The 23,239-nt window shown below is 45.0% G+C and overlaps 1 protein-coding gene across 1 annotated transcript in view; it reads right to left on the bottom strand.

Moving 5' to 3' along the window:
• LOC115099303 (solute carrier organic anion transporter family member 1C1-like) overlaps window positions 1-23,239 on the bottom strand; it is a 196,033-nt gene that overhangs the window by 117,227 nt on the left and 55,567 nt on the right. The window contains 2 exon segments of the mRNA XM_029616871.1: window positions 44-283; window positions 613-711. Of these exon segments, the coding sequence (XP_029472731.1) occupies window positions 44-283; window positions 613-711 (339 nt within the window).

The following is a 23,239-nucleotide window of genomic DNA, read 5'->3' on the forward strand; positions in this document are numbered from 1 at the left end:
TAGCATATATACTAATTATATTTACGGAATATTTTGTACTTGCCTTTTATTGCAGAGCCATCCTGTTGAGAACATCCAGATTTTACTTTCTTGCTTGTTTCCATTTTAAGGTTAGAATCTTCATGTACATTATTGACATTGTCAGTTTCTCCCTGCTTCACCAGAATCTTGGGCAGGAAGCAGAATGGAATGACTGAAAGAATGCTGACTAGTCCAGAAATCAGAAAACCAAGCCACCATGCACCAACCCAACGAGAATCCTGTGGTGTTATTGTTATATGATCTAGGATAAAGCAGGATAAATGAACAATGGGATTGCTAAAAAATAATGCAAAAATATAATTTTTATGGTGCACAATTTGAAGGATAATTGAGAGGGGAAATGTCAGATTCCAACAACTTATAACCATTATCTTTCTGATTTAGTGCAAAAATAGCTATATTAAATTCTGAAAAAAAAAAGATGTACGTTTCTTACTTATAAACAAAAAATTGCTTGCCAATAGAGATAATTTCAACAATAATTTATGAAATAAAATAACTTAATTTAGAAAATATGGGGTAAATATTTTGTCCAGCTAATATCTGGACTTAGGGCCTCATTTTTCTTACCTAGATCCACAAATCCAAAGTCCACATATATTTTGGCACACATAGATCCTAAGACAAATCCAGCTAGAGGTCCAATGATGCCTACTGTATGCACGCAAGCTAAAAATATAGAAGAAAAATTAAATGTTATTTATGTTATTTATCTAGAGAATGATCAAAGATAATATGAAAAATCAAAGTAGTTCAAAGCCACTAAAGGGGTAGTTTTCAAAAGGATTTCTCTGGAGAAATGGCAGTTTTCCTTTGGGGAAAAAAAAATTAGGCTATTTAGTGAACAAGTTATCTGGCTAAAGTTAGCCGGATAACTTGCCCCATATATTCAGTGGGATAACCGTCCTGCTGAATATATTACATAAAGTTATTTGGCTACATATAGCTAGCTAACTTTAGTACTAACCGGCTAGCATTTAAATATGGCCGATGAGGACTAAAGTTATCCAGCCTTGTGTGGTCGGGTAAGTTGATGCTTACCCAAATATCTTCAAATGATATCCAGGTAACTAACACTTCATAAAAAATAAATAAAACAAATTGCGGGCTTCCTGGCCCAATTCCTGCCCCCCCCCCCCCCCCCTGTGAGTCTCACCCATCTACTGAACCGGACCCGCCTTCCAACTCCTTCATATGGTTTAAAATACAAAGTAAACTGCGGTGCCAGGCCTGGCCCTCCCCATTCTCTTCCTCCCTGCTAAATATAAATGAAAACTTTGTCTAAGAACTCCCCAAACAACCCCCATGCTAGCACCAGAAGCTCTTCCACCCAGTACCTGAATCAAGGCCTGTTTCTTAGGCCCAGATAGCCTATTTCTTACACTACCAGCCTTATTGCCAGAATAATGCTGGAGACAGCCAGGATCACACTGCTCTTGATCCCGGTGTAAGAAACAGGCCCCGATTCAGATACTGGGTGGGTGGGAGGGCTTCTGATGCCAGCATGGGGAAGAGGGTGGGAGGTAGTAGATGAGGTTTTCATTTATATTTAGTGTGAAGGGCTGGGCCCAGTGCCATGGTTTGCTTTTTATTTTATACCATATGAAAGGGTTGGGAGGGAGGTCTGGTCAGTGAGTGGTTAAGACACTTGGGGGTGGGGTGGATGGGGGAGAATCAGGCAGGGTGGTCCAGGATTGGTTTTTATTTGTTTTTTAAAGAAGCACTAGTTATCCGGATATCTTTTGAAGATATCCAGGTAAGTAGCAAGTTATCTGGCCACACAAGGCTGGATAAATTTAGGCCTGCTCTGAAGCAGGCCTAAATTCATCTGGGTAACCTAGCTGGATATACTCAATATTTGGCTAGATTAGCCAGATAAGGCAGATATCCTTTGAATATGTCTTTTGAATATTGACCTCTATGAAAATTGCTTCATCTTCCCCCTTTGTATGTATGCTGTCCTTAGTGAGCATACTTTTCCCTGAGGGAGAGGAAGGGCAGTATTGAGGTTAGGGCTGTCCTGTTAAAGTACATATGGTAATTTCATTTTTTTTTTAAATTTATTCTTCATTATGATTTTCAAATATTACAAGTAAGACAATTCTTACTAAAAGGAAAATAGGAATATCCATATCAAATTATTACAAAAAAGACTTCAGAAATATTTATAAGTCACCAAATCTTTGATAAGCTTCCTCTATAAGGCAATATGGGGGGGTCAGGCATTAACTTAAGAAATTCCAACATTTACAAATCTTATGATAAAGAAATAGCATAGTGTAATTGACAACAACATTTTCTTAGATCCCACTTAGTGCTCTCTAGGAGATATTACAGAGATCACCCTAGCATTCAAAAACGATTTGAGCTGCTTTGGGTAATAAAAAATAAAGCATTCATCTTTATGTTTCACAATGCATCTGCACAGGTATCTCAAGACAAAAGAATAACCCAAATCCTTTACTTGTGATCTATGAACTAAGAATTCCCTTCTCCTTTGCTGTGTGACACGAGCAAAGTCGGGGAAAATTCTCACCATCGCTCCATAAAATGGCTTGTCATGTTTTTAAAGAAACTTTTCATCACAATTCCCATATCATATTTTGATACAAATGTAACTAAGGGACAGATTTTTAATCTGACGCGCACGGGGTACATTTGTGCGTGCTACCCGGCGTGCAAAAATGTACACCCGATTTTATAACATGTACACGCTGCCGCACGCATGTTATAAAATCCAGGGTTGGCCCGATGGCTTTCCCTGTTCCCTCCCTGTTCCCTCCGAAATTGGAGCGGCCTTGGAGGAAACTTTTCTTTCGCTCCCCCCACCTTCCCCTCCCTTCCCCTATCTAACCCATCCCCCAGCCCTACCTAAATCCCCCCACCTTATTTTACTTTTACACCTGCCTCTTGCAGGCGTATCTTGTGTGCGCCGGCCGAGCCACTGTGCTGGAGGACTTGGAGCTGCCCCGGCCCCGCCCCCGCCCCTGGTCTGCCGCCCCGCCCCTTCCCACCCATTTTTCAAAGCCCCGAGACATACGCGCCTCCCGGGGCTTGTGCGCGCCGCCGAGCCTATGCAAAATAGGCTCGGCACGCGCAGGGTTAACCTTTTGAAAATCTACCCATAAGAGAGTAGCTCTATCACACAGTTCTACCGTAGAATCTTCCAGGTATTGGGTTGAACTCTCCATAATCTCTGCCTAATTTTCAGGGCGCCGTCTACCTATTTGTAGGGCTGGAAGGAAAAATTGCTTAATGATACAGCGTAACCTTGTCTCGTCAAGCTTCAAATTTTCGAGGAAATATTTCTTCACAGTCATATTAGTTGTTTGTCCCACAATTTTGGGAAAATTCAAAAATCTTAGGTTAAGATGTTTGGAGTAGTTCTCTAAATTTTCAATCAATTTTCCATAATAAAATAACCAAACTCTCCTCGCGCTTTCCCACCTCACCTACACCCACCAAATTTATCCCAAATAGCTCGGACACTAAAATGGACACATTCGAGTCCACTTCTGCCTCCAAAATTACCTCAATACTAAAAAAAATGCACCCTACCACCCACCCATCAGACATGATCCCCACTAAAGTTCTCTTATCCATCCCAGACATCATTGCTCAACCACTAGCTGACATTATTAACACACCCATGTCTACGGGAGATGTTCCCAACCAGCTTAAACTAGCCATGGTAAAATTCATCCTAAAGAAACCTAAACTTGACCCAGCCGACTTATCTAACTACTGCCCCATTTCCAACCTACCCTTCCTTGCTAAAGTTCTTGAAAAAACTGTCAACACACAACTATCTAATTACCTAGATCAGCACCAGATCCTCTTCCCATCACAACACGGCTTTCGAAAGCACTTCAGTACTGAAACACTCCTGATCTCCATCTCCGACTGCGTCATCAGAGGTCTAGACAAGGGTCACACCTACATTCTAGCCCTATTATACATCTCTGCAGCCTTTAACACTATTGATCACTCCATTCTCTTTGACAGGCTATCCGACATTGGTATCTCTGGGATCCCCCTCTGCTGGTTCAAATCATACATCAGTGACAGACACTTCAAAGTAAAAATAGAAAACCACGAGTCCAAACCCATCAACATAACAAGGGGCATACCCCAAGGCTTCTCCCTATCCTCCACACTCTTTAACATATACCTCCTTCCCCTCTGCCACCTCCTCTCAAATCTTGAGCTCCTTCACTTTATCTACGCCGACGATGTACAAATTCTCATTCCTATCACTGATACCCTAACTAATGCTTTAAAAAAAAAAATGGGAAAGTGCCCTCTCCTCTATCAACAGCCTACTCACCCAACTCAATCTTGCCCTTAATGCCAACAAAACCGAACTTATGATCATCACACCCCAACACCTCAACCCACTACCCATCTCCGCCAAATCACCCCATGCCCCCCCAGACTTCTCGCAAAACGTAAGAGACTTAGGTATAACCCTTGACTCCCAATTCAACCTTCAGAAATTTATCTCCTCCACCATCAAGGATTGCTACCATAAACTACATACTCTCAAAAAACTCAAGCCAATCCTTCATGCGAGCGACTTTAGAACAGTCCTACAAGCCCTCATCCTATCTAAACTAGACTACGCAAACACGCTCCTCCTAGGTCTACCTAAACATTCTTCAGCCCCATTACAGCTGCTACAAAACGCAGCTGTGCGCATATTAACCAGCACACGCAGAAAGGAACACATTACACCCATCCTCAAACAACTTCACTGGCTCCCTATCACCTCTAGAATACAATTCAAGACTCTTACCCTCATACACAAAGCCATACACAATCCAAATATGCTCTGGTTCACAGACACTCTACATATCCGTCCCACCACTCGTCCTACCAGAACATCATACATAGCAACTATACAAACGCCCTCTCCAAAACTCTTTCAACTCACAGCCACCAAACAACGCTCCCTATCATTAACTGGACCTTCCCTTTGGAACACAATGCCCACCCAGCTACGCCTTGAGACTTGCCCAAAGAAATTCAGACAGAAACTTAAGACTTGGCTATTCACACACGCCTACGCTTAATTCCTACACCGCCCCACCTCTCTGCCCCACACCCTCGCCCTCCCTTCCCTGCCCTCTCCCCCCCCACCAGTCCTCTCCCCACATACTTGTATAGAATGCACCCCTCATCCCTCACCCTACTATATCCCCCTCTCCTCTGCTGTATATTGACTCCCACCCCCCCTAATTCTTCAGCTCTTTGCCCCTTCCCCTTGCTCCCCCTGTACATTGATTGTTTATAATATTGTTGTCATGTATCTAATCTTGTTTTTTTTTTTTTTTTTTTGCATTTATTGTCTGTTCACCATATCCTCTTTTTACCCTACCCTTTCCCCCTTCTTCTCCTCTCCTCCCCCTAGTTCTATTATCAGTTACACTGAAAAGCCACTTTGGCTGATTTCTCGTTGTATGGAAACCGACTTGATGTTTTTCTTAACGAATGTTGGTATATAAAAAACATTAAATAAATCAATAAATTAAATAAATCCTACGGGAAGCTATTGTAACATCTTTAATCAATTTAGCATTACATTCATTATTTGTTTTCAAAGTAGCTTCCACCACGTCTATCCTGGATTCAATTTTTCCCAAATTCTCTTCCATTTTTTCCACTTTTGTATTAAGAATTTCAGTTTTTGCATTGGATTCATACTGAGACTTGCCCAAACCAGCCACTAAGTCCCATAATACGTTGAGAGTCACAATTGCTGGTCTTGTTGGTAAATGAAAGTGGCTTAACTCACCCACTTTCACATCCAGTGTTCTTTCCACCGTCATCAGCTGGATGTTCCTCTCTCCTTTGCCCTGTTCGGGGGTCGATGTCTGGACCACCTTCTCACCTTCTCCTTCTCCCCTCGCAACTGGTCCCTCGGGAGAGCCAGGCAAGCTGTAAAAATCTCCTCCGTGTTCCGCTCCTGTCGACACCGCAGATGCCCCTTCGGCAAGCTGTTTCTCAACAAGCAAAGGGGAGCCGGTGGGAGACATCATCAATGGACACCGAGGATCTGGAGGGCTGAGTGTCACTTCCCCCTACGACACGGAGACTCCTTCCTCCAACGCCAAAGCGGGGGTATTCTCCTCTGTGTTCGCTGCCAAAGCCGGTGAGTAGGATGTTATTAATCTTTGCCCTGAAACTGGGGATGGGTCGGAGGAGTAAACCCGGATTTTCCCCTTTCTTTTTGCGGGCATTTCGAAGAGAAATTCAGACAAACTCAGAGCAGCGTTCTCTCACTGGCAGTACGTGGCCATCTTGTTCCCACCTGGAATTTCATTTTTAAATCCCAGAGTGTTCTTTACATACTTTGCATTTGCAAAGTTAGCATGGTAGAGAATCCCTGATGTGCCAGGGGATTCTCTACCATTCCCTTTGAAAAACATTTTGCAGGCCAGCTGCTATAATGATCTGTGGGCCAATAGGCACCAAGGGGAGTCAAAGAATTGTCCTCTAAGTAACTACCTTTAAATGAAAACAAAATAGCAATGTATTTCATGACAAATTATTCAGTACAATTCTGTATAGCTTGTACAAAATAAATGGTCTCTAAAGTGGTATGAATTTATATATTGAATAAATTTGTTCAACCTTTTGATATATTTCTATCAATATATAGAAAGACTATTTTAAATTTATTGATGTGTAGTTTTTTTAGGTAATTGATTATTCCTCTATAGAAAATATGTAAAGATTATTGTTAAAAACATACCAGAATACTGTACAATCATAAGAGAAATATTGATTTTAGGAAAAACACAGATAGTTTAAAGTGGCTTGCACAAACAGAGAGAGAGCAAAAAGAAAAATTGGAAGTTTGAATTGGACAGTATATTTTACAGTTTTGAATGCTGAATTTCACACTGTTTATAGATGCAATGTTAAAATCTTCTATTGTCTTTCCTAAGCATTACAAGTTAAGAACAAGCAGCATAATATTTCAGCAGGGGATTTCTAGATACTTATTTAAAAGGTTCAGGCTCCAGATTCTCCTCTCCTCTATGATTTTAATAACTAAACTAAAAAAATCAATGGCCACAGAAACCCCGTTACTCCCCTGGGAACTAGAGTCAGACATTTTCCTGCCCAGCTGTCTCTACATGGTCAAAATTGGCACTGAAATGCCATTAACACTTGCCTACCCTGCTTACGGCTTTTGGGGAGATGGTAATTGGATAATCTGCCCCACATGGCTCTTCCAAAAAAAATAAGAGTTGAGAGAAGGAGGGAGACCATAGCCATACCCTGATCCCTGCAGAGGAAGGGGATATCCTGATCCCATAGCTATACCCTGATCCCTTCATCTAAGGGTAAGGGGGACCACAGCTCCCCTTACCTTCAGATGAAGGGGTAAGCATGGACAGGCTTGGGCAGCTTTATTGTGATGTCACAATGCTACTCTGTCCAACCAGATATAATGTAGCGGTTGGAGAAGAAGTGACATTTTCCTGGCTGGAAAACAGGAAAGTCAATGGATGCTCAGCCATTAACCAATTAACCAGAGTGTTCTTTACATACTTTGCATTTGCAAAGTTAGCATGGTAGAGAATCCCTGATGTGCCAGGGGATTTTGTACAGGTGTTGCACAAAACACTTCTCACAAACCACTTTTCAATAGTATCGCACTTGAATTAGTTAAGAATAGGCCTAATAAGGAAAAATGGCATTTTAAAAATAGATTATTTTGTTAGCGTTCAGCACACCGTGTGACTCTTCCAAAGAAGGGAGGGGAGGCGTGGCGGGGGCAGGGGGAGGTATCTACTCTGTGTATGTACCTCTTAATATTTCTAGACACTATTCCCTCTCACCTGCTCATCTTGCAGCTGATGGATTGGTTGTGGTAGCTATGGAATCTGAGTACATGGTGAACTGTACCAGGAAGATGTTCAATGAGTTCATCCTCTGCAGGCTGATGCCACTCAGTGTGGTGTCCAGCACACCTCATCAGTTGGGTCTTTCAGGACCTCCATCATCTTTTTCAAAATAGAGCTCTGCACCAGCTGTGCTTTGAGCATGGTTACCATTGGTGTGAGATAGAGTGGCAGTGAGAAAGATAGAAATGGGAGAATCTTGGTTCACTGTTACTTGGGAAGGTAGCATAGGAAGATCTTGCTTCAACTGGATAGTCAGGTACATAGTCTAAATTGTGCATCATACTGATTTTTGAGGCACTGTCAAATAGAATCAGGACATGAGCCCCATGTGACAACACCTTGCACTATGTCTTCTTTTCAGGATTACCTGTGTACATACTGTACATTTATTTTACCCTCTACTTGTCTATTGAATGCTTTAGGGGTAATTTTCAAAGCCAGTTACATACTTAAAACCTGGTTTTATGCATATGGAAGGCTGTTCTAAAATTGACTCTGGCTCAACATGTGTAAACATCTGTAACCTGGTTTCATACATACTTTTACGTGCACTGAGGAGAGGTGTTCCAAAAAGTATGTGCATACTTTTTGATTTAAAAAATTGTGAGGTCCATATTTAGCTACTATCCAGCTCAGTGCATTAGCTGAATTAATTTATCTGCTAATTTGGTCAAGATATTCAGAGGGTGTGGCCATGTTATTGTATTTATTCAGCTACATAATTTATATGGCTAACTTTAGACTAGCTGAATAACAGGTTTAACTTATCTGACTAACTTGCAAGGTGATGCATCAAGTCGCTATAGGGCTTTAAAATGCATTAAACAATATATATATTATGCGATATAGCCCTGCCCAGATTTCCTCCCCTATTACAATGAGCTGCTTTGCATGGGATTTGCACGCATGAAGTTTACAAATCCATGCAAAGCAGCTCATTAATAGGCAATCTGATGTAAATAAATGAATGCGGATGACTTAGAAATTTGCCAGTCACTTTAATTTAACTACTCTTCCTAAGGATGGATTAAATTGGTGGAGGAGTGGCAAGATATATTAAAGAGGGCATTGAATCAAACAGGATAAAAGTTCTGCAGGAATCAAAATGCAATGTTGAATCCTTATAGATAGAAATTCCAAGTGAAAAGGGGAATAAAATAGCAGTGGGGGTATATTACCATCTACCTAGTCAGAATGAACAAACAGACAATGAAATGCTAAAAGTAATTAGGGAAGCTAACAAAATCAGTAGCACAGTAATAATGGGTGATACCAGTTATCCCAGTATTGACTTGGTGAATGTCAGATCAAGACATGCTAGAGAGGTAAAGTTCATAGATAAAATAAAAGATTCCTTCATGGAGAAGTTGGTACAAGAATCAAGAAGAAGGGAAACTATTTCAGATGTTCCTTAGTAGAATACAGCATTTGGTGAAAGAGGTAACAGTGTTGGAGCCACTTGGCAATAGTGATCACAACATGATCAGATTTGACTTAATGACTGGAGAGAGGACACTAAAGAAATCTACTGTAATGGTATTTAACTTTCAAAAGGCTGAATATATAAAATGAGGAAAATGGTTAGGAAAATCCGGAAAGAAGCAGCTGCAAAAGTTAAGAGTTTACGTCAGGCATGGAGATGGTTAAAAATATGAACTTGGAAACCCAGATCAGATGTATTTCATGCATTAGAAAAGGTGGAAGGAAGTGAGAGAAGCTATAATAGCTAAAAGAACCTTTTTCAAGAAAAGGAAAAGGGATCCTGTTGCGTTTGTGCCTGCTCTTGCCCTCGCTCCACCCTCTCTACCTCTGAGGCGACTCCCTTTGGGTCTGATGGACAGCTGCTGCCGCGGCTTCTCCTCACAATTTCTTCCCGGAGTCCCCGGGCTGGCCTGATGCTGCGGATGCGCCATATTCCTGATGACGTAGGGTGTATGCGCGCGCTCCGAAGTTTGTACCAGCAAGGGCGCGAACCTCGGGGGCATCCCCTCATAGTGACGTCATCCGCTTCCAAACATAAAAGGTCTTTGCTTACGCTTACGAATTGAGTTAGCAACGGTTTGATTATGGGGATCATCTCGACCAGCTTCATTCTCCGCTGCTCTGCCTCTTCAAACTTACCAGGGGTACCCGCTCCTTGGGGGCCCCGCTCTCTCTTGTTTTCAGATTGATAAGACGGGATCCGGTACTCGCTCCTCAAGGGCCTATGTCCCTGAACACTCAGAAGACTCCCTATTGCCTGGAAGTGATCGCAGAAGTGAACATTGTGAGTTTCTATTATAGTTGCATATAGGAATTGGTACTCACTCCTCGAGGGCCCATGTTCCTAGAACTCTGAAGATTCTCTTCTGTCTAAGATGCTATCGCAGGTACAGAGATCGTGAGTTATTATTACAGATTGCAGATAGGAACCGGTACTCGCTCCTCGAGGGCCCATGTTCCTAAAACCCTCCGAAGACTCTCTTCTAGTTCAGAAGCTATTTCATATACAGATATTGTGAGTTCTTATTTCAGTTTGCATATAGGAACCAGTACTCGCCTAGAGGCTCCTGTTCCTGAATATACTAACTATTCTCTATTGCCTAGAAACCATTACAGAGATAGATAACTGTGAGTTACCATCGCTCTCTCAGAGCTGTCCCTGGAACCAGGTACTCGCTCCTCAAGGGCCTAACTCTCTCCAGCTACTGAGCCTTCTTATTAATCTATGTGAGTGTATCATCTACTTCTGGTTATGTATCCAGCATACCCTGTATATTCACTATCTATGAGTCTCTCTCTACAGCTCAGCAAACCCGGAGATAGCAGTTACAGGATTTGAGGGACTTCAGCCCTGCCAGGCATATCAGCTCACTACTGCCACCTCTGGTCTTAGACTGTACCTGTCTAAGAAAGAACTATCTGTGTCTGTCTCCATACTCCAGCCTAGTCGGTGGTCCCTCTCATGATATCCTCCTGAGGGCGCTGTCATCTGCCATCGGCCCAAGGATTCACCATTCTACATTAGAGTGCTCATCTCTCACACTTCTAGAGCTGAGTACAACTGCTACCTTGCAGTCTAACTCTCAAATGTTGCTAACATTTCCTTCCTCAGGAACTGTATCATAACCAATTGCTACTTCTTAGCAGGAACCATACAGATGGCCAACACCTCCCTTCAGGGGAACTCTTGTATATCAGGTTGGCACTCTGTGCGGAGATCCATAACAGATACTAACTCCTTCTCTCTGGAAGAACAGATCTTATATGGTTGCTGACCTCTCCCCTCTGGGGAGCAACTCCATAACAGTTTGCCAACAGATTGCTAACCCTAGCAGAGACTCTAACATTGCTACTGCAGTCCAACTCGTAACAGATTGCTAGTTCCTCCCCTCTGGGGAAGCAAAGCTCAACAGGATTGCTAACTCCTCCCCTTGGGAGGAGCAAACCCTAACAGACTGCTAATTCGTAGTAGCTCCTACAACATATTGCTAACTCTTAGCAGAAAAGATAACAGATCCAAATGAAGAAAATAGGAAACTTCATAAGCACTGGCAAGTTAGATGAAAAGCACTGATACGAAAGGCAAAAAGAGAATTTGAAAAGAAGCTTGTTGTAGAAACCAAAACTCATAATAAAAACATTTTCAGGTACATATGAAGTAAAAAGCCTGTGAGATAGTCAGATGGACCATTAGATGATCAAGGGGTAAAATGGGCACTTAGGTATGACAAATGCCATAGTAGAGAGATTAAATGAATTTTTTGCTCTGGTCTTTACTGAGAACAGTGTAAGAGAGATGCCAGAAATGATATTCATAGGTCGTGATTCAGAGGAACTGAAACAAATCTCAGTGAACCTGGAAGATGTACTAGGGCAAACTGACAAACTAAAACAGTAGCAAATTAACTGAACCAGATGGTATGTATCCCAGAGTGCTGAAAGAACTGAAAAAATGAAATTGTGGACTTGCTATTAGTAATTTGTAAACTAGCATTAAAATTGTCTATAGTACCTAAAGACCGGAAGGTTTCCAATGCAATGCCAGTTTTTAAAAAGTGATCAAGGGGTGATCCAGGAAACTACAGACCAGCGAGTCTGACATCTGTGCCAGGGAAAATGGGAGAAACTATCATAAAAAACAAAATTTCTGAGCATATTGATAGCTTATTTTAATGGGACAAAGCCAACATGGACTTAGCCAAGGGAACTCTTGCATCACCAATCTGCTATATTTTTTGAGAGTGTAAATAAACATGGATAAAGGTGAAATAGTTGATAAAGTATATCTGGATTTCCAGAAAGCATTTGACAAAATCCAGATATATGAGAGACTTCTTAGGAAATTAAAAAGTCATGGGATAGGGGGCAGTGTCCTATTGTGGATTTGGGACTGGTTAAAAATAGAAAACAGTGACTAGAGCTAAATGGTAAATTTTCCCAATGGAGAAAAGTGAATAGTGGAAAGCCCCAGGGATCTGTTCTGGGACCCCTGCTTTTTAATATATTTATAAATGACCAAGAGCCACAATGTTAGGTGGATGTATTGGCACACTGAATACTACAGGCAGTTGATGAGCAGCATCAAGATGGAAGGGAGGTTGACATGCCACTTAGAGAAGTATCAGCAGTTGGATACAACAGCAATCACAACAGGCGGGACAGCAGGACTTATGTCAAGGATTGCCATGCAGGAGACTGCACAGGCTCTGGAGGGAGCACATCTTTTGTCTCCGTACCTCTTAAGCTCTCAGCCCATAATGGATTTATATGAAGACCTCAAAACAGACCTAGATCCTGTTATAGAAAGGTTCCATTCCATACCAGGGCTTGTGAAACTGTTGTCCTTCTTCCTTTGGGTTTATTGCAAACAACTGTCGGGGTTGAAGGAGGAATGTCACAAGCATTTTTTTTCATGTGTTTGCACCAGGTGCTGTGAGCTGTATATAGTCATATTCATACTTAAGTTTCCTCACTGAAAGTCAGGACTTTCTTGCCTTGAAGAGAGGTTTCTATGTCAAGGCACAGTCACCCCATGTTCTGGGAGCTATTGACTACATTCATGTAGCCATCATCCCACCCCATAACAGGGAGGGAGGCCTTCTGCAATTGAAAGCTCTTCCACTTCATCAATGTACTAGTGGTATGTGATACCAAATGCACATCCTTGATGTTATGCCTAGGTACCCAGGAGCTACACATGATTCCTATATTCTTCGGCAATCTGCAATTTTTGAACATTTTGAAGAGGACAGGTATGGCCATGATTGGCAACTAGGTAAGAGCTGTGACTCATTCTCTTATCTCTAGCTATGTGTTTATTGCTAATGTCTGGAGGTTGGTGTCTGCCTTGTTAGTGGGTACCTCTGTAGCAAGATGTATGTCTCTACCTTGTTTCTATATATAACTGGCTGTGCCAGGCTTAATCATTCAGGCTAGATTGCATAGAGATTAAGAAATCTAGAGGCCATTGAACTGGGGGTTCCAATAAGGATAGGACTTGAGAAAACTACATCAAGTAGATTCTCAGTGTTATAGGAACCCCAGAAAACTTTGAGCCAGAAATGTTATCAGTTTAGAGTATGAGGGTCACAGCCAGTTCCTAACAAGAATCTAGTAATCTCTATAAGTAGGGACTCACAAGTAATGTGTGCACAGTCAGAGCAGAATCCACTGAGGGTATCAATACCAAAACGTTGTATCCTTGTCATTATATGTTCCCATGTGAAGGGGATACCAGAAACAGTCAGCAAACATTGTGCTTGGACAAACAGGATGTCACATATAAGATATGGGTACTTTATACAACACTTACAGTAGCATTAAAGCTTTATATATGTACTAATCATGTATGTTAATGTTCACTATATATGTATTAATGCATGCTTCATCTATTTGTCATGTTGTAATGGATGAGTGTAATGGCAACTAGATGGAGCTTTTACTCTTTGCAATGAACATGCACATTATATAAAAAGTTCAGTATTTATTGCTATGACTGATAATAGATAATGAGAGTAATAATAATATTGTTACAATTCTGGCTGCTGTGTAGCCTCAACACCAGAGGCCCCCCATGAGCATGCTCCCTTGGTTGGCTCGGCCTTCCTTGCCTTCCCTGCCTACCTGCCCCATATCTAGAACTCATTATTTAACCTTGTCTAGCCCATGCCTCAGTGCTTCGGCATCAAGTTCCTTTGGGCTCCCTGCTATAGCCATATATTCCTTGCCTTGCCACCTTTGGGCTTTCTGCTTTCCTGCCTTGCCTTTCTCTGTGGCCTATGGGCCTCCTGGTTCTTTGTGATCATGCTCTGTGGTCTACAGGCATTCTAGTTCTTGCTTGCCTTCTTGTCCCCTCTCTCCTTGAATCCCTTTGTAGCTGTGCTGTTACTCTTCTGCTTACCCCTGCTTCCCTTGGACGTCTTTGCCTTGCTGCCTTCAGGCATTTTGTGTTTCATGTTCAGTGTAGTCCTTGTACTGGTTTGTCCAGTCCTGTCATTGTCTGTCTTCCTTGCACTGGTTCCCCTCCTCCAGTTCACGCTTACCTGCATCTAGTCTCATGCTAACCTGCACGCTATTCTGATTTCATCCATACCTGCACTCAGTTCCAGTGTAACAGTTTACGCTTACCTGCATTCACATCCAGGGTTTACCCACATTCTGTTCCAGTGTGGCCTGAAGCTCACCCTTGCCACCATGCACCCAGCTCCAGAAGCTCCTCTCAGCCTGCACCCAGCTCCAGAGACTCTTCTCAGCCAGCACCCAGCTCGAGAGGGCCTTCTTAGCTGATACCCAGCTCCAAAGACTCTTCTCAACCAGCACCCAGCTCCAGGGATTCTTATCATCCTGCACCCAGCTCAGGAGACTCTACCTAGCCTCACCAGATCACCAGCAATTGCTCCTGTCCTCCTGACCTGTGTCACTCCTGCAGGTGGAGTTCACCACACCAGGTTACAGCCCAAACCGTAACAAATATGACTGGTAATAGATAATGAGAGTAATAATAGTATGTCATTAGAATAAGAATGTATGATGAGAATAATATATTAATAATATAATAATACCCTGAGGGGTAGATTTCCGAAAGGTTGCGCGCAGGCGTACATGTGCGTGCGCTACCCCCTAACCTGACCTTCCCATCCCTTCCCCTAACCTTCCCCCCTAGCCCTACTCTACCCCCCCCAAAATTGTTGTTTTACCTTTTGCGCCTGCCGGCTGACTGCCAGCACACAATCCCAGGCTCAGCGGCAAATATGGCTGCTGTTCCGGGAGCCTGACCCCGCCCCCTCCCCACCCCTTTTTGCACGTCCCAGGGCTTTTTTGTGCATCGCCGGCCCTTTTAAAAATAAGGCCGGTGCGTGCAAGGCTGGTTATGCACATAAATTCTCTATATCTGTGACTGCCCTGCATTGGATCGCTGCAATCCAGCCATGAGAGTTAATATCATTCAAGAACATTGTGCAGGGGCTAGATAGGCGTTGAGCATCTAGCTTCCTTCTGTATACCAAATTAAAGTATTTACAAGTTCTCTTTTTATACCATTTTCCCTTCTACTCATTTTCTTACCTATAGAATTGTAGTTATTTTGCATTCTCTGCTGTGTGCTATACATCTGTAGGAACCATGGCATGGTCTGTGGACCCCTAGCCTGAGTTGGGGTTGACGCTACCTGAGAGGGTAAACCCCCACAGGTCCCCAACGTCAGGAGGCGAGGCCAGAGGAAGACAGGGGCCAGCTGGAGCTTCGCCAATACCAGTCCATGTTCCCCGAGGGTTGATCCCTTGGGTGCCAGGACAGGCTGGACTTAGGTGGGCCCCTGAGGTGTGGTGTAGGTCCCGGGTCCAGAACTGGAGCGGGTGTGGTTGGAGTCGAATGGCTGGCAGGAAGACGAGGCAGGTAAGGCTCAGGAGCCAGCAGCAGGAGAAGGAGGCGGGCGCCTGACTAGAGTCAGAGGACCAGCAGGTCAGGGATGGCCAAGAGCCCTGATCCCGCCTCAGGGTAGATGAGCAAAGTGAGGTCCAGTCCAAGGTTCCGAGGCAGGTGGCAGACAAGCAGTCCAAGGTTCAGAGGCAGGCGGCAGATGAGCAGAGTGAGGTCCAATCCAAGATTCAGAGGCAGGTGGCAGACGAGCAGAGTGAGGTCCAGTCCAAGGTTCAGAGGCAGGTGGCAGACGAGCAGAGTGAGGTCCAGTCCAAGGTTCAGAGGCAGGCGGCAGATGAGCAGAGTGAGGTCAAATCCAAGGTTCAGATGCAGGCGGCATTCCAAGGTTCAGAGCCTGGAGATCTGTCTGAGAGACTCCAGGAAGAAGGACGCAAGGCCTGGTTCTGGGGCAGGAGTCAGGTACTGGAACAGGAGTCAGGTACTGGAACAGAAGTCCTTCAAGGAGAAGTGCAGGATCCCGAGAGAAGCAATGCAGGCGACTTGTTGCCAAGCCGTCTGGATATGGCCCAAGGGAGCCTTATATAGTCCCGCGCTGATGACGTTATCCTCTGGGGCGGTCCCAGGTTTCCCGCCAAAGGTCCTTTAAAAAGATGCGGGTGCCGCACATGCGCCTAGGCAGAACCTTGGGCAGGGCCGGAAGCTGGTGGCATCTCATGTGCTGGCAAGGCTGAGGAGGCCCTGACGTCGGCGGGTGCAAGCAGAGGGGACTCGGATAGGCAGGCCATGGCAGCTGATATCCCAGGCAGGGCCCGGAGGCATAGCCAAGTGGAAGCAGCCCACAGGGGGTTTCCGCAGGCGGTGAGTGCAACAGTACCCCCTCCTTTAGGGCTCCTCCTAGGGGTCTGGGCTTCCTAGGATGAGGGCGGTGGAATTGTCTGATCAAATTCTTATCAAATATATTAGAAGCAGGTTCCAGGAGTTCTCTTTGGGACCAAAGCCCTCCCAGGCTAGAAGATATTCCCATCAATGTCCTCGTCTCCTCACATCCAGGATATCGCGCACTTGATAGGTGGAATCATCCTCGGCAGCTACCGGTTTAGGTTTGGGTTGAGGTTGTGATTGCCAAGATGGCACTAGAGGTTTTAAGAGGGATGAGTAGAAGGAGTTGTGGATCCTCATGGAAGAGGGTAGCCGCAGCTGGTAGGTGACAGGTCCTAGTTGACGGATCACAGGAAAGGGTCCAATATATCGTGGAGCCAGCCGCATGGAAAGAAGCTTAAGGTGGATATGAGGGTACTAAGCCAAACCTTTTCACCAAGCTTAAACTGAGGAGCGGGCCTCTGGGGGCATCAGCTGTCTTCTTGGCTCTCTGGGCGGTCTCCTGGAGGAGAAGTTGCATGCATTCTCATAGACGGTGTAGCTTCTGAGTGTCAGCTGGGCTGCTGGGGAGGTCACCATAAGAGGTATTGGTAACGGAGGAAGTGGTTGTCGGCCGTAGACCAGCTGAAAAGGTGAGGATTTGGTAGCCGCGGAGACATGGGAGTTCAAGGCGAACTCGGCCCACGGAAGGAGCGAGGCCCAGTCATTCTGCTGAAGATTAACATAGCTGTGGAGGAATTGCTTCAATGTATGATTGGTCCTTTCAGCCAGACCATTGGCTTGCGGATGAAACGCCATCGTAAAATCTAGGATGATGTCAAATTTCCGGCAGAGAGCCCTCCAATACCTGGCTGTAAATTGGGTTCCACATGATTTGGGAGGCCATGGAGGCAGAAGTTGTGCTGTACGAAAAGCTGTGCCAACTGAGGAGCTGAGGGTAAACCTGCCAGGGCGACGATGTGTGCCATTTTAGAGAACCGGTCTACCACTATCCAGATGACCGCTTTGCTCTTGGAAGGCGGTAGCTTAACAATGAAGTCGGTGGCAATGTGTGACCAAGGTTCAGCGGGAGCAGGTAGTGGCTGAAGCAACCCCGGAGAGGGACCTGGAAGGGGCTTCTGCTGGGCACAAACCTGGCAAGAGTCCATGTAATTCTTTACATTGGTTCGCATGGTGGGCCACCAGTAGTATTTGAGGATTGAAGTGAGGGTGCGAGCACATCCAGATAGACGACGCATTGGTACAGTAAATCATGGAAGACCTCGTTCATCATATTTTAGAAGACGGCCGGGGCATTGCAGAGTCCAAAAGCATCACTAAATACTCATAGTGCCCACTGCGAGTATTGAAGGCCCTCTTCCACTCGTCACCTTTCCGAATACGAATAAGGTTGTAGGCCCCACAGAGGTTGAGCTTGGAGAAACTCCGGGCTCCTTGCAGGCAGTCAAACACCTCCGCAATAAGAGGTAGATGGTATCGATCCTTTAAGGTGATGGCATTCAAGCCCCTGTAATCTATACAGGAGCGGAGGGTCCCATCCTTTTTGGCCACAAAGAAGAAGCCAGCCCCCAACAGGGGATGAGGATTTGTGGATAAACCCCTTGGCCAAATTCTCCTGCACATACTCGGACATGGCCCGGGTCTCAGCGAGGGACAAAGGGTAGACCCGGCCCCGAGGAGGTTCGGTGTTGGGCAGGAGGTTGATGGCGCAGTCGTATTGGCAGTGCGGAGGTAAGACATCAGCCCCTTACTTAGAAAAGACATCCACGGAGGAGTCATAATGGGAAGGCAGCCCAGCTGGAAGCATCATCATGGAGAGGTACCGTTGAGGAGCTGGCGACTTTAGGCAAGAGGTGCAGCAAGTAGGGCCCCATTGACTGAGCTGTAGGGACGCCTAGACAAATTGCGGAGGATGTTTCTGTAACCAAGGCATACTGACAGGGGATGAATAGCCCGGTCAATGACATGGAAAGCAAGCACCCCTTCGTGCAACCCTTTGTGTTATTTCTTTAATATGCTCCTTGTTATACCTTTTGCTTAATTGTTAAGAACTTTGATTTTGATGGTTTTATTTTTGTAATCTCTTAGCCTCAGGTACAAAAATTTTAGATTGTAAGCCCTTTTAGGGGATAGTGAATTACCTATTGTACCTTATTGTAAACCGATGTGATATCTCTTTTTGAAATGAACATCGGTATATAAAAATCGTAAATAAATAAATAAAAATTGACTGAGCTGTAGGGACGCCTAGACAAATTGCGGAGGATGTTTCTGTAACCAAGGCATACTGAGGACCAGGGGATGAATAGCCCGGTCAAGGACATGGAAAGCCAGTGACTCTTCTAGAAGAGCGCTGGTGCGGAAGGTGATTGGGATAGTGGTATGGATGTCTTTGCCCGGCAAGGGCTCCCTGGAAATCGAGGACAGTATGAGAGGCACTGGAGCGAGGCAGGTAGGAATCCTGAGGTGCTGGACTAATTGCTTGAGGATAAAATTGCCCCTAGTTCCGGAATCCACAAGAGCCAGGGCATGGAACTTGTGCTTGACCACAAGGAGAGATACTGGAAGAATGAGTGGGGGATTAGGAGATGTCAGGCCTAGCGAAAGTCCCCCAACATGACCTAGACCCAAGCGTTTCCCGGATGTATAGGGCATTGAGCCAAGAGATGCCCTGCCTCTCCACAGTATAGGCAAAGCCCGGAGCGCTGACATCAGAGGCGTTCTTCAGAGGTCAACTGACCCCTACCCAACTGCATGGGCTCTTCAGAGGTGATTTTACCAACCTCCGCCGTATGTTTGGGAGAGGGCGAGCATAGAAACTTCCGCGAGACTATAGGAGGTCTTTTGGAAGGCTGCAGCTCCCGAGTCCTCTCTTGGAGCCGGCGATCAATGCGACCCACCAGATCAATGCGGGCTTTGAGTATAGCAGGTAACTTGCGGGCCACCAACTCATCCTTAATCCGGTGGGAGTGGCAATCCAAGAAGATTGCGCGTAAGCAGTTCTCACCCCAATGGAGTTCTGATGCCAGGGTGCAAACCTTGATAACATAATCTGTGAGAGCCCAGGAGCTTTGGCGCAGGTGTAGTAGAGAAGAACTGGAGATAGCCTGGCATCCCAGATCATCAAAACTGTACAGAACAGTGAGAGAAAGCCTTGCAAATTTTGCAGCACAGGGTTGGCATGTTTCCAGAGCGGTGAGGCCAAGGCTTTACTGTCCAACAGGGAAAGGATATATGTGGTTTTAGTGAAGTAATCAGGAAAAAGCGCTGACTGGATACAAAAGTGCATGTGACACTGGTTCAAGAAGCCGCAGCAGTGCTGGGGATCCCCGGAAAAATGTGGAGGCGCTGGGAGGGGCAGGACTGGTCGTGCAGTCGGCAAAGGGGCGGAAAGGCTCACAATCGTAGAAGTCAATGCAACCGGATGAACGGTGGAATCCAGACGTTGACCCAGCCATTCCACTGCCAAGGCAAGTGACTGCAGCACTTTCTGCTGTTCTAGTATCTTTTGGGCCAAGCCCATTATGGCCTGCAGAGCAGAGGCCTCCACCAGATCCATGGGCTTGGCAATCTGTAGGAACCATGGCGTGGTCTAAGGACCCCTAGTCTGAGTTGGGGTTGACGCTACCTGAGAGGGTAAACCCCCACAGGTCTGCAACATCAGGAGGCGAGGCCAGAGGAAGATAGGGGCCAGCTGGAGCTTTGCCAATACCAGTCAACGTTCCCCGCAGCTTGAGCTCTTGGGGGTCGGGGCCAGCTGGACTTAGGTGGGCCCCTGAGGCATGGTGTAGGTACTGGTTTCAGAACTGGAGTGGGGGCAATTGGAGTCGAATGGCTGGCAGGCAAGAGGAGGTGAGAGCCAGCCTAGAGTCAGAAGACTGGCAGGTCAGGGATGGCCAAGAGACCCGATCCCACCTCAGGGTAGACGAGCAAAGTGAGGTCTAGTCCAAGGTTCTGAGGCAGGCTGCAGATGAGCAAAGTGAGGTCCAGTCCAAGGTTCCGAGGCAGGCTGCAGACAATCAGAATGAGGTCCAGTCCAAGGTTCAAAGGCAGGCGGCAAATGAGCAGAGTGAGGTCCAATCCAAGGTTCAGAGGCAAGCGGCAGATGAGCAGAGTGAGGTCCAATTCAAGGTTCAGAGGCAGGAGATCCATCCGAGAGACTCCAGGAAGAAGGGCACAAGGCCTGGTCCTGGAGCAGGAGACAAGCACTGGAACAGGAGTCCTTCAAGGAGAAGCTCAGGATCCTGAGAGAAGCAACGCAGGAGACTTGTCACCAAGCCATCTGGGTACGGCCCGAGGGAGCCTTATATTGTCCCCCGCTGATGACATCATCCTCTGGGGCGGTCCCAGATTTCCTGCCAAAGGCCCTTTAAATAGCTGCTGGTGCTGTACGCACGCATGCCTAGGGGGAACCCTGGGCGGGGCCAGAAGCTGGTGGCATCTCATGCACTGGTGAGGCCGAGGAGGTCCTGGCGTCAGCAGGTGCGAGCGGAGAGAACTCTGAGAGGCAGGCCGAGGCAGCTAGCGTCCCAGGCAGGGCCTGGAGTCATAGCCTAGTGGAAGGAGCCGGCATGGGGGTTCCGCAGACAGTGAGTGCAACAACATCACTATATGCATAGGTTAATATCTCCTGGTACCAAATATTACAGTTATATAATTTAGTGTGAAACTCCCTGAAGCACCTGCTAGATCATAATATACTTTGGACCATAATATACTTTAGTGTAATATACAATTAAAGCCTGCTGAATCCTAAAACCTAGTGATATGGGGTAGATTTCCAAAGAAGCGCGTGTGCATTCATGTGCGTGCAATTCCTAGAGTGTGCACTGGACATGGCGATTTTATAACATGTGTGCGGCAATTTGTTTTTATATTTCTGCTTAGCAACTGAAGTAAGTTGCATGCACTGGCCTGCTGCTGATGCACACTTCCCCAGGTCAGCGTAAAATTATTCTGATCCGGCCGGCCCTCACCCTGTCCTTCGCTCCGTCCAGACCCCGCTCCCAACCCACCCCTTTTGAAGAATCTGGCACTTTTGCGTGTACTGGGAGATATGCGCATGGCTAGGATGTTTTTAAAATATGCTCCATACACGCTCGGCCTGGCCATGCAAGTATCTCCCAATTTTTGTGCATGTGGGTTTTTTAAATGTACTTGATAGTGTGGTTAAAATCTTCATGGGAGCATAATAGACCCTTCTCTATAACACTGAGATGTCTTCTCATTATTTCTCCCTATGGCTAATACATATGTCTCACATAGATTGTATACAAGAGAAATAGTATTTCATAGGTAGTGGGGGTTTCCTGGGAGTAAGTAACAGGTGTAACATCTACTGTATGGAATGTGCAAAGTACTAGCAACATGGATAAGGTATTGTCAGACACAGGATGCTGGTCTCTACAGACCTTGGTTGGAACCAGCATGTCAAATCTATATTTCATAAGAACATAAGAAATTGTCACTATGAGTCAGACCAATGGTTCATCAAGCCCAGCATCCTGTTTCCAACTGCAGCCAATCCAAGCTACAAGTACCTGGCAAGTACTCAAACATTAAATACATCCTTTGCTACTGATGCCAGTAATAGCAGTGGCTATTCCCTAAGTCAACTTGATTAATAGCAGTTAATGGACTTCTCCTCCAAGAACTTATCCAAACATTTTTTGAACCCAGCTATACTAATTGCACTAACCATATCCTCTGGCAACATATTCCAGAGCTTAATTATATGTTGAGTGAAAAGGAATTTTCTCTGATTAGTTTTAAATGTGCTACTTGTTAACTTCATGGAGTGCCCCCTAGTCCTTCTATTATCCAAAAGAGTAAATAACTTGATTCACATCTACCCATTCTATATATCTCATGACTTTAAAGACCTCTATCATATCCCCCCTCAGTCATCTCCTCTCTAAGCTGAACAGCCCTAACCTCTTTAGCCTTTCCTCATAGGGGAGCTATTCCATCACCTTTATCATTTTGATTGCCCTTTTCTGTACCTTTTTCCAGTGCAACTATATAAGTGCATTAAACTAGGCTTTGGCTGCATGGGCTTTCTTTGGAGAAATATCTGTACTGTGTTGAAGCAGAGTTAATACTCAGCATTGAACAGGATTCATAATGGTGTGGGCAAGCTGAGAAATAAAAAAAAAAATCATGCATCATTTCTTTGGCACAGATGATGCAGGATATGGCTGAAGACTGACTTCTCATGTCAGTCACTCTTCCAAACACATCTGCACAAAGAAGGTATAATGAGGCCTTAAGTTCAACTCGCTCAGTTATTGAACATACCTTTGGTGTATTAAAAAGTCATTTTTGATGTTAAGATAAAATGGGGAATCATTAATGTATAACCCTGCCTCACACTGTAGCAGAGATTGTGGTGGCCTCCCTTTTTAAAAATTGGCATTACATTGAAAACCCTCCAATCTTCAGGTATCATAGATGATTTTAATAATAGTTTACAAATTACTAATAGGTCCACAGATTCATTTTTCAGTTCTTTCAGCACTCTGTGATGTATACCATCTGGCCCA

Source organism: Rhinatrema bivittatum, chromosome 9, assembly GCF_901001135.1.
Source record: "Rhinatrema bivittatum chromosome 9, aRhiBiv1.1, whole genome shotgun sequence".
NCBI lineage: Eukaryota > Metazoa > Chordata > Amphibia > Gymnophiona > Rhinatrematidae > Rhinatrema > Rhinatrema bivittatum.